Source organism: Chiloscyllium plagiosum, chromosome 33, assembly GCF_004010195.1.
Source record: "Chiloscyllium plagiosum isolate BGI_BamShark_2017 chromosome 33, ASM401019v2, whole genome shotgun sequence".
Classification (NCBI taxonomy): Eukaryota; Metazoa; Chordata; class Chondrichthyes; order Orectolobiformes; family Hemiscylliidae; genus Chiloscyllium; species Chiloscyllium plagiosum.
In genome coordinates this window covers 40,902,399-40,913,517 of record NC_057742.1, presented here as the reverse complement: position 1 = coordinate 40,913,517, position 11,119 = coordinate 40,902,399, and the positions used below count along the sequence as shown (strand labels likewise).

The 11,119-nt window shown below is 43.5% G+C and overlaps 1 protein-coding gene across 3 annotated transcripts in view; it reads left to right on the top strand.

Moving 5' to 3' along the window:
- LOC122540036 (parathyroid hormone/parathyroid hormone-related peptide receptor-like) overlaps positions 1-11,119 on the top strand; it is a 114,520-nt gene that overhangs the window by 82,310 nt on the left and 21,091 nt on the right. For all 3 annotated transcript variants that reach the window (XM_043675359.1, XM_043675356.1, XM_043675357.1), the window contains exon 12: positions 2,924-3,065. In XM_043675359.1, the coding sequence (XP_043531294.1) occupies positions 2,924-3,065 (142 nt within the window). The remainder of the gene's footprint in view (positions 1-2,923; positions 3,066-11,119) is intronic.

Here is an 11,119-nt window from a genome sequence, read left to right as displayed (position 1 = left end):
AAAAGAGATTCCAATGATCCAAAAATGTGAATCCTTCTCCCGTACACCAGCTCCTCAGCCATGCATTCATCTACTCTATCCTCCTATTCCTTGCTCATGTGTTTTTGGATGAAAACTGTGAGAAATGGATATTGTAGATCAAGAGTTGGATAATGGTAACACAGGTAAAGTGAATCCTGAAGAGGGGTTACACTCGAAATGTTGATGTCTCCACCTCCTGATGCTGCCTGGCTTGCTGTGCTCTTCCAGCCGCTGCCTGTCTGTTTTGGATTGTAGCATCTGTAGCTTTTTTTGGTCTCTAATTTTTTAGATTAGATTTGATTCCCTACAGTATGGAAACAGGCCCTTCAGCCTCCACACTGACCCTCCGAAGAGTAACCCATCCAAACCTAGTCCCCTACCCTATATATTTATCCTGACTAATGCACCTCACACTATGGGCAATGTAGCATGGCCAATGCACCTGACCTGCACATTTTTGGATTGTGGGAGGAAGCCAGAGCACCTGGAAGAATCTCACACAGACACTGGGAGTATGTGCAAATTCCACTCAGACAGTCGCCCAAGGAATCGAACCCAGGTTCCTGGCACTGTGAGGCAGCAGTGCTAACCACTGAGCCACCATGATGTGGGTAATCCTGGCACATGGGACAGAACTATCAGATTTAAAGCCCAGTTGACAATGATGGATAACAAAGCGAATTCTAGTGAGTGGAGGGATGTAACAATTGTGGGACATTCAGGTAAGTAATATGTTTAAACATTGGTTGAATATTCCAAATGATGACCAAGAAGCATGGACCATGGATTAGAGGGTAAAGATTAGAGAGTAAACTGTCAGTACTTTTAGTGGGTCTGGAAAAGACTCAACTCAGAAAAGATCACAAACCACAGAAAAATCCTCCAGTACTGCAAGAGGTTGCTCTCAGAACAGTCACCTTGACTGACAACAAAGCAGAAGCCATGGATTACACAATGACATAAGAATTATAAGGTAGCCTCTTAACAGAACAAGAAGCAGTAGTCCTGATGAATCTGAAGTTCTGATGGCTGTCAATGAAGTTGGGGATAAATTAAAAAAGAGAATAAAGTGAAAGGAATAGGCTGGGTCAGGAAAGTTTGGAGTCATTTGGAAGTACCAGGTAATGGGTAACCAGCTTTATTACACCAGGGGTTTTGGACTGAAGATGTCCTTACAGGTGAGACATAAGTTAAAGTGAAGCATGCCGAAGAACAGCTGAGTGATACAAATGTTAGACTGGAAAGGTGATTTTTGAAAATCTCTCTTGTCCATTGGCATCCAGATTAATCAACATAAAAGGCATATTTCCGTAGGAAACAGTTTTCAGAGAGGAGTGGCAGATGAGGTTTAATTTAGATAGATGTGAGGTGCTGCATTTTGGAAAGGCAAGTCAGGGCAGGACTTATACATTTAATGATAAGGTGCTGGGGAGTGCTGCTGAACAAAGAGACCTTGGAGTGCAGGTTCAGACCTCCTTGAAAGTAGAGTCTCAGGTAGACAGGGTCGTGTAGAAGGTGTTTGGTATGCTTTCCTTTACTGGTCAGAGCATTGGGTGCAGGAGTTGGGAGGTCATGTTGCGTCTGTACAGGACATTGGTTAGGCCACTTTTGGAATATTGTGTGCAATTCTGGTCTCCCTCTTGTAGGAAGGGTGTTGTGAAACTTGAAAGAGTTCAGAAAAGATTTACAAGAATGTTGCCAGGGTTGGAGGGTTTGAGCTACAGGGAGAGGCTGAATAGACTGGGGCTGTTTTTCCTGGAGGGTCAGAGACTGAGGGGTGACCTTACAGAGGCTTATAACATCATGAGGGGCATGGATAGGGTAAATAGACAAGTTGTCTTGCCTGGGTGGGGCAAGTCCAGAACGAGAGGGTGAGAGGGGAAAAAAATTTAAAAAGGACTTAAGGGGCAACGCTTTCATGGAAAGAGTAGTGTATGTATGGAATGAACTGCCAGAGGAATTGGTGGAGGCTGGTACAATTACACCATTAAAAGGGGCGGTACGATGGCACAGTGGTTAGCACTGCTGCCTCACAGCAATTCTCTGTGTGGAGTTTGCACATTCTCCCCGTGTCTGCGTGGGTTTCCTCCGGGTGCTCCGGTTTCCTCCCACAGTCCAAAAAATGTGCAGGTTAGGTGAATTGGCCATGCTAAATTGCCCGTCGTGTTAGGTGAAGGGGTAAATGTAGGGGAATGGGTCTGGGTGGGTTGCTCTTCGGAGGGTTGGTGTGGACTTGTTGGGCCGAAGGGCCTATTCCCACACTGTAAGTAATCTAATCTAATCTGGATGGGTACGTGAATAGGAAAGGTTTAGAAGGACATGGGCCAAGAGCTGGCAAGTGACACTAAATTAATTTAGGATACCTGGTTGGCATGGATAAGTTGGACTGAAGGGTCTGTGTCCGTGATGTACACCTCTCTGACTCTATGATGTGCTGTCTTACAATCAGTGTTACCAGAGCCTTTCCATTCTCTATGGCATCCCATTTTAATAATACACCAAATCTTCTGAACGAAATTCTGTTTTGGATGGTCTTATATGATACCTGAGTGCTCTCTGAATGTTTCCCAAGCCCTAAGCCTAAAACATGGAACCAGTTGTAGTACCTTTTAGAGCAGGAGGATGTTCACATAGAACTGAAGGCAACTTGAGATTTCACCCAGGTACTGATTGACAGAGTGCATTATTTGCATTTCAGGGCAGCTGTCACCACCCTGACACACACATACACACACCCTGACACATGCAGAAACTTGTTGGAATAGTGTTCAGTGATTGGCTTTGGACTCTGTATTGTGAACTCTGTACATTGATGTTGGAGCTGTAGCTTCCAGTTAGCTACAGCTCATTCTGCCATTCTGCTACTCACTCTGTCTTTCAATTGGTTTTGTTTCTCCGAAAGGAAACTGCTGAAGTCCACACTTGTACTGATGCCGTTGTTTGGGGTCCATTATGTGATTTTCATGGCGATGCCCTACTCTGAGGTGTCTGGAATCCTTTGGCAGATCCAAATGCATTATGAGATGTTCTTCAACTCCTCACAGGTAGGTCGCCGAATGCAGGATCCTTGGCACTGGATGTTGGTTTGCGATCTGGTTTCTCCTATCTCTGGGCTTCAAGTTCTGGGGCTCTAATGTATAGGTACTTCAGTAGTGGTTTCGGGGGGCAATCTAGAAGCCTCAGGTATTGGGTGATAGGAACTAAGTTCTGAGATTCAAGCCCTGAGTTTTAGGCTCTGGGCAAATCTGGTCTTTCAGCTCTGTATTCTGTGTTCGCACTCTAATCTGTCTCTACCTCGAACTATGAGGGTGTGTGAATAGAGTAGCTTGAGTTAAACTGTTGTCAATAGTGGAAGAACCAAAAAGCAGAGGGGGCATTAATTCAAGATGGAAAAGCCTCTCATACAAAAAGTGGCAAAGATCAGGATCTTTCGTGTGATGTGGATGACATTGGTAAGGTGAACTCTGTCACCCAATTGTCCTTCTGGGCTTTAAGTGACTTTCTGGGCTATTTCAGAGGACAATCAAGAGTCAACCATTTTGCTGTGGGTCTGGAGTCATATGTAGGCCAGACCAGATAAGGATGGCAGATTCCTTCCCTAAACAACATTAGTGAACCACATGGATCTGGATGATAATTGATAATAGTTGCATGATTTTCATGATTGAGATGAGTTTCCAATTCCAGATGCATTAATTTAAATGTAATTTGGTTGCTGACTGGACATTTGATCCCATATCACCAGACCATTAGAATATTCGTCCATTGACATACCATCTCAGCCATAATCTCCCCTTCTGAAGGATCTGATCTAAGCAGATAAAATTGGTGTTTCAAATAGAGAATTCTATCATTATCTGAACAGAAAAGAATTATGGAGCTATGGAGAGAAAGGTGGGAGATTGGGACTCTGGAGGTCTGTATTTTTAAAAAAAAAAGTATTCATGAACAGGATGTGGGAGACCAATGTTTATTGTCCATCTCTACTTGCTCTGAAGAATGTGTAGTAAGCTGCCTTTGTGAAACACTGCGCTACCTGTGGCGTCCATACACCAACAATGCTATTTGGAGTTAGACTTCCAGGATTTTGACCCAGTGACACTGAAGTAACAGCGATATAGTTCCGAGTGATGATGAGAGGCATGGAGAGGAACGTCACATGGTGGTGTTCCCCGTCATCTGATCTTCTTGTCCTTTGAGATGGTAGAGATTCTGTGTAAGGTGTTTTGGTGAATTTTGCAATGCACTTGTAAAGGTTCGCACTGCTGCTACTGAATGTCAGGGGCAAAGGGAATGAATCTTAGAAATAGTGAATGTAATGCTGATCATGCCAGTTGCTTCATGGATGGTTTTGAGCTTCTTGAGTGCTATTGGAGTTGTACCCATCCAAGCATTATTTATTACATTACAGTCCTGACTTATGCCTTCTGGATGTTGGACTGGCTTTGGGGAGTCAGGAAGTGAATTATTTGCTGCAGAATTCTTAGTCCCTGGCCTGCTCCTGAAGCCATATTTATAAAGCTAATTCAATTCAGTTTAAGGTCAGTGGTACAAAGGTCAACTCCCCCTCCTACTCTGCCAAGGACATGCAGGTCCTGGGCCTCCTACATCGCCACTCCCTTACCACCTGATGGCTGGAGGAACAGCCCCACGCCCCTCCCATTTATCTCTCCACCCCCTAGGCTCCCAGCCTCATTCCTGATGAACGGTCTTTGCCCGAAATGCCTACTCTCCTGCTCCTTGGATGCTGCCTGACCTGCTGTGCTTTTCCAGCACCATACACTTCACAATAAGGTCAGGCTACTAGCACAGAAATTTCAATTCCCATCTGAACGGATTCATCCAAAATAGAAGCAAACAGAGACTATTTGACCCTTCAAGCGTGGTCCATTATTCAGTAAGATGGTGACTTATCTGTTTGAGTTCCAAACTGCACATTCCTATCTCGCTGTGTTGACCCATGACTCCGCTGCTTTACAGAATACTTCCAACTCTGTCAAAAATATCCAACAACCCCATCTCCAGTACCTTCTGAGACACAGAGTTTCAAAGCCACATAACTTTCTGAGACAGAGAAAAAAATTGCTTCATTCTCTGTCCTAAAATGCCAACCTCTCATTATAGAATAGTTCCCCTTAGTTCTAAACTGCCCTACCAGAGAAAACATCCTTCCCTCATCCACCTAGCAGGGCTATTCAGGATTTTGTACACTTCAATCAAGTCACATCTCAATCTTCCAAACTCCAGTGAAATCAAGCCCAGTCTGTCCAACCAACCCCCCCAAGACAACCCACCACATTCCAGATGTCAATCTAGTAAACCTCCTCTGAGCCACTTCCAATTCACTTACATCTTTCCTTAAATAAGGACATCAGCACTACATATAGTATTCAAGGTATGCCTCAATGGCTTTTATAACTGAAGCATAACATCCTTACATCATGTAGCCTTTAAATAAACTTTCATAAATGTAATCACTACTTCCCAGGAGATTTTGACTTTGAAGTCATTTATTATACCTCCTTATACTCATTACCAGATCGGGGATACCTCTGGTTGGTCTGTGACATCTGGTTGGCTCTGTGATAGGGAAACTATCCCTAAATGTACTGCTGTAGCTACCCTTTTCAACTTGATTGATCCAATCAACAGGAATATTAAAATCACCCATAATTATTGCTCTGTTTATTTTACATGCTCCTATTATGTCCTGATTTATACCCTTTCCTACAGTGTGGCTTTTTATCTTGGTGGGGGGGAGGATCTATACCTAATGTTGGCTTTCCTTTGCTGTTATTTACCTCCACCTGAATGGACTGTACATCATCCAAACCAAGATCATCTCGTACAACTGTCCTCATTTAATCTCTTACTAACATTGCTACCCTACCACGTTTTCCATCCCTCCTGTCTTTCAATAAAGGTTAAATATCCCTGATGTTAAATTCCCAGTTCTGTTTTCCTTGTAACCATGTCTCCATAATGGCTACAAAATCATTTCCATTTTCTTCGGTTTGCACCATGGGTTCATAGACCTTCTACCAAATACTTCATGCATTTAGATACAAAGCCTTTATGCATTACCTTTTTGGCATTTTTAGTCATCCTAACTTTTCTTTGTGCTGTTGCCCATTTTGTTTTGTGCCCTAATAACCTTGTCTACTGTTTTTGCATTTCACTGTTTTCTCTTTTATTGCTGTCCTCGTTTCTCTTTTCCTTGTAACCCTGCTTAGGTTCCTACCTTCCTGCTATTCTAGTTTAAAACCACCCCAGTCACAGGAAATACTTACCTGAGGACATCAGTCCTGGTCCTGCCCAGGTCATGCCTCACTAACTTGACCAAGTTTTTTTTAAGAGGTGATGAAGATGATAGAGGGAAAAGCAGTTGATGTTGTCTACATGGACTACAGTAAAGCCTTTGACAAGGCCTCTCATGGCAGACTGGTACAAAAGGTGAAGTCTCATGGTATCAGGGGTGAGATGGCAAAATGGATACAGAACTGGCTTAGTCATAGGAGACAGAGGGTAACGGTGGAAGGATGCTTTTCGGAATGGAGGGCTGTGATTAGTGGTTTTCCACTGGGATCAGTGCTGGGACCTCTGCTGTTCATGATTTATATGAATGATTTAGAAGAAAATGTAGCTGGTCTGATTAGTAAGTATGTGGATGATACAAAGATTGGTACAGTTGCGGATAGTGAGGAGAATTATCAAAGGATACAGCAGGATACAGATCAGCTGGAGGCATATGCAGGTGGAGGTTAATCCGGACAAATGTGAGGTGATGCATTTTGGAAGGTCAAGTACAGATGGAAATTGTACAGTGAATGGCAGTACCCTTAGGAGTATTGATATGCAAAGAGATCTGGGTGTGCAGGTCCACAGATCACGGAAGGTGGCAGCGCGGGAAGATAAAGTGGTAAAAAAGGCCTGCGGCATGCCTGCCTTCAATGGAAGGGGCATTGAGTATAAGGACAGACAAGTTATGCTGCAGCTTTATGGAACTTTAGTTAGGCCTCACTTGGAATATTGTGTACAGTTTTGGTCACCACACTTCCAGTAGGATGTGCATGCTTTGGAGAGGATACAGAAAATGTTTACCAGGATGTTGCCTGGTGTGGGGGATTTTAGTGATGAAGGAAGGTTGGATACACAGGGTCTGTTTTCACTGGATCGCAGGAAGTTTTGGAGTGACCCAGTAAAAGTTTATAAGATTGTGAATGGCGTGGATAGGGTGGAAAGTATGAGGCTTTTTCCTAGGTTGGAGGGGTCAATTACTAGGGGACATAGGTTTGAGGTGCGAGAGGGGTCAAGTTTAAAAGAGGTGTGTGGGGCAAGTTTTTCACACAAAGGGTGATGTGTACCTAAGGAGGTGGTGGGAGCAGACACAAAAGCAGCATTCAAGAAGCACCTGGACGAATACATGAATAGAAAGGGAATCGGGACTGTTCCTGTGCTATATTGCTCTTTAATCTTTGTAGTTTTTTTTAGATTACATTACAGTGTGGAAACAAGCCCTTCGGCCCAACAAGCCCACACTGACCCGCCAAAGCGCAACCCACCCATACTCCTACATTTACCCCTTACCTAACACTACGGGCAATTTAGCATGGCCAATTCACCTGACCTGCACATCTTTGGACTGTGGGAGGAAACCGGAGCACCCGAAGGAAACCCACGCAGACACAGGGAGAACGTGCAAACTCCACACAGTCAGTCGCCTGAGGCGGGAATTGCCTGGCGCTGTGAGGCAGCAGTGCTAACCACTGTGCCACCGTGCCGCCCGTGTCGTCCAGGTGTAATCCATCCAGGTTTTATTGTTTCCACTTCCCCTAGAACAAATCCCAATACCTAGGAATCTGAACCCCTCCCCCTTGCACCATCTTCCAGCCATGTGTTTATTTGAAAATTCTATTCTGACTAGCACGTAGCACTGGAAATAATTCTGAGATCACTACTTTTGATGTCCTACTTTTCAATGCCCTTCCTAACTCCCTATATTTGGCATTTAAAACTTCATTCCTTTTAAATTTATGTCATTGGTACTGATATGGATCACCCACCCCATCTAGAATGTCCTACAGCAGCTCTGAGACATCATTGATCCTAGCACCAGGGAGGCAATATACCATCCTGGAGTCTTGCTTTTGCCACAGAAATGTCCAATATATTCAACTTACAATTGAATCCCCTATCACTATTGCATTGCCAAACCCTGCCTCCTCTCCCATGCAGCTGAGCCAAATGTGGTGCCATGAAGTTGGTTGTTGCTTTTTACCCCTAAAGGCCATTTCCCTCAACAGTATCCAATATGGTTTATCTGTCTTTTAGAGGAATAGCTACAGAGGATTCCTGTATTGCCTGCCTAGTCCTCTTACTCTGCATCTTGATCACCCATTTACTTTCTGCCTGTGGTGTGACCACCTCTCTATCTGTGCTATTCCCTCAGCGTTACAGATGCTCCACAGTGTCCCCATCCAATCCTCCAAAACCCAGGCTTCCAGGGGCTGCAGCTGGAGACAGTTCTTGCACGCATCTTGGTCTTAGAGACAGGAAATATTCCCAGATTCCCACGTGGAGCAGAAGGACCATGTCACGGGCTTAAACTCTCCTGCCATGAATTATCCCTTTAAATTAAACTTTTAAAGGGTTCCTAAAATCAAATAATACCAATTAACTGAGGGCCCTTCTTCCCTGGAGCTCATTAAAGCAGAGCGTAGTCCTTATAATCTATAAACCACAAAATAAAGACTTTATAAACTGTAAGCAAGAATTGAAGTACAAATACTCAATGTACTTATTCAGTCAACAGCTTCAACATGCATCATGTCACTTTTGAATTCTGATGTCACCTCAGGAACTCTGCCTCTTCTTTGAGTGAAGGTAACGTTGAGCTGCTCCATTGAAAGCTTTCCCACTGCCCTGCTCAGCTACTCCTTGCTAGATTCACTCTGTGTCTCTGACCTTCAGTGCTCTGTAACTTTCAGGTCATTCATTCCCCTTCCCAATTTCCTAAGACCTTTAAAGGGCATTAAAGAGCAGAAGGAGAAAGTGAGGATTGCAGATGCTGGAGATCAGAGTCAAGGTTAGAGTGGTGCTGGAAAAGCACAGTGTCGTGGAAATTAAATCGACTTGACTCAATAATTAGCAAGAGCAAAGCAAGGGTCTTTATTAAAAAATCTTGCAAGGTTGACTCATTACACTAAGTCAGATGCCTCAATGCAATGAGTACCGAAAAATTACACGGACGCCTGCCTTATAGCGTTCCTTATCACACTCTCAAGGGCAAAGACTGGGGAAACTCAAGTTGTTATCCTGTCATCCCCTGGTCCTAGACATAACAGTTCTTCACCTTTTGCTGATTTGGTCTATCGCAAGGTTGAGTTGAATGTTTACAGAATTCAAACAGAGATAAACTAACTGCAAACCTTCATCAAAGCATCATTTACAAAGCTCAGTACAGCATTGATTTGAAATTGATTCAGTCTCTTTAAATTTCACAGTAAACGGATAATTAATTTCACAGTAAATTGATAATTTTCCATTACACTACACAAGTCAGGCAGCATCCAAGGAGCAGGAAAAATCGACGTCAGGAATGTCTGAATGTGGTTCAGTGTCCTTCAGTTGGTTTCGGAGGCAGGCACTGAGGAAGATGATGTGGCTGTGGTAGCGAGTCTGTTTCAGGATGTGGTTGAAGAGCTTCAGGGCTGAGGAGATGACCTGGAGGTTGCAGTGAGAAAGAGACTCATTGAGATCTTTATTAAGAGAGGAGGAGAACTTCTTCAAGGTAGGCATCCTTGGAAGGGGATTTGCAGTCAGGTTAAAATCAACTAGGAGAAAATGAGGACTGCAGATGCAGGAGATCAGAGTCAAGATTACAGTGGTGCTGGAAAAGGAGCATCTAAGGAGCAGGAAAAATTGACGTTTTGGGCAAAAGCCCTTCCTGATGACCTGCTGTACTTTTCCAGCACCATTCTAATCTTGACATTAAAGACCAAAATTACTCACCAATGAAAGAAAAGAAAGGACTGGTCAGTTAATTAATAAATGAAATAAGAGCCTATATTTGAATTGAAAATTAGTTCTTAAATTAAATTATTACTTAAAACTTATCTCCTGAGACTGCCTGTTTTACCAACCAGCAGTCACCCTCTAATGCAGCAAAACAGCACTACAGTGCCTGTTGGGCAGCTTTGGACTAGTACCTGCTTGACTGGTGCACAATAATGTATGAATTAAGGCAAGGGCACCAGGAATGCTGATACAGGTATATGATTGACTATACCAGTGGTGAATACCTCCTCCTGCAGCAGGTGGGAGAATCGGACGGGTTCCAGACAAGAGGGGCACCATGGGTGTGGTCGGAGTTTAGTGAGGTGAGTTTGGCACTCACAGAAAGAAACAACAATGATGCTTTGCCAAAAGGTAGAAGAATTGAATCAAACAGCACAGAAGGGGTTTGTCAGCTCATTGAGTCAGAATCATCAGAACTACAGTAAATCGACGATAGATATGTAATAGGATGTTTGCACCAAGTACTGTTGTCACTCCCCTGCCTTCTCTCTGCAACACTGTACAGATATCAGTCTAATTCCCTTCTCTCTGTAACACTGTACAGATACTAGTCTAATTCCCTTCTCTCTGTAACACTGTACAGATACCAGTCTAATTCCCTTCTCTCTGTAACACTGTACAGATATCAGTCTAATTCCCTTCTCTCTGTAACACTGTACAGATACCAGTCTAATTCCCTTCTCTCTGTAACACTGTACAGATACCAGTCTAATTCCCTTCTCTCTGTAACACTGTACAGATACTAGTCTAATTCCCTTCTCTCTGTAACACTGTACAGATACTAGTCTAATTCCCTTCTCTCTGTAACACTGTACAGATACTAGTCTAATTCCCTTCTCTCTGTAACACTGTACAGATACTAGTCTAATTCCCTTCTCTCTGTAACACTGTACAGATACTAGTCTAATTCCCTTCTCTCTGTAACACTGTACAGATACTAGTCTAATTCCCTTCTCTCTGTAACACTGTACAGATACTAGTCTAATTCCCTTCTCTCTGTAACACTGTACAGATATCAGTC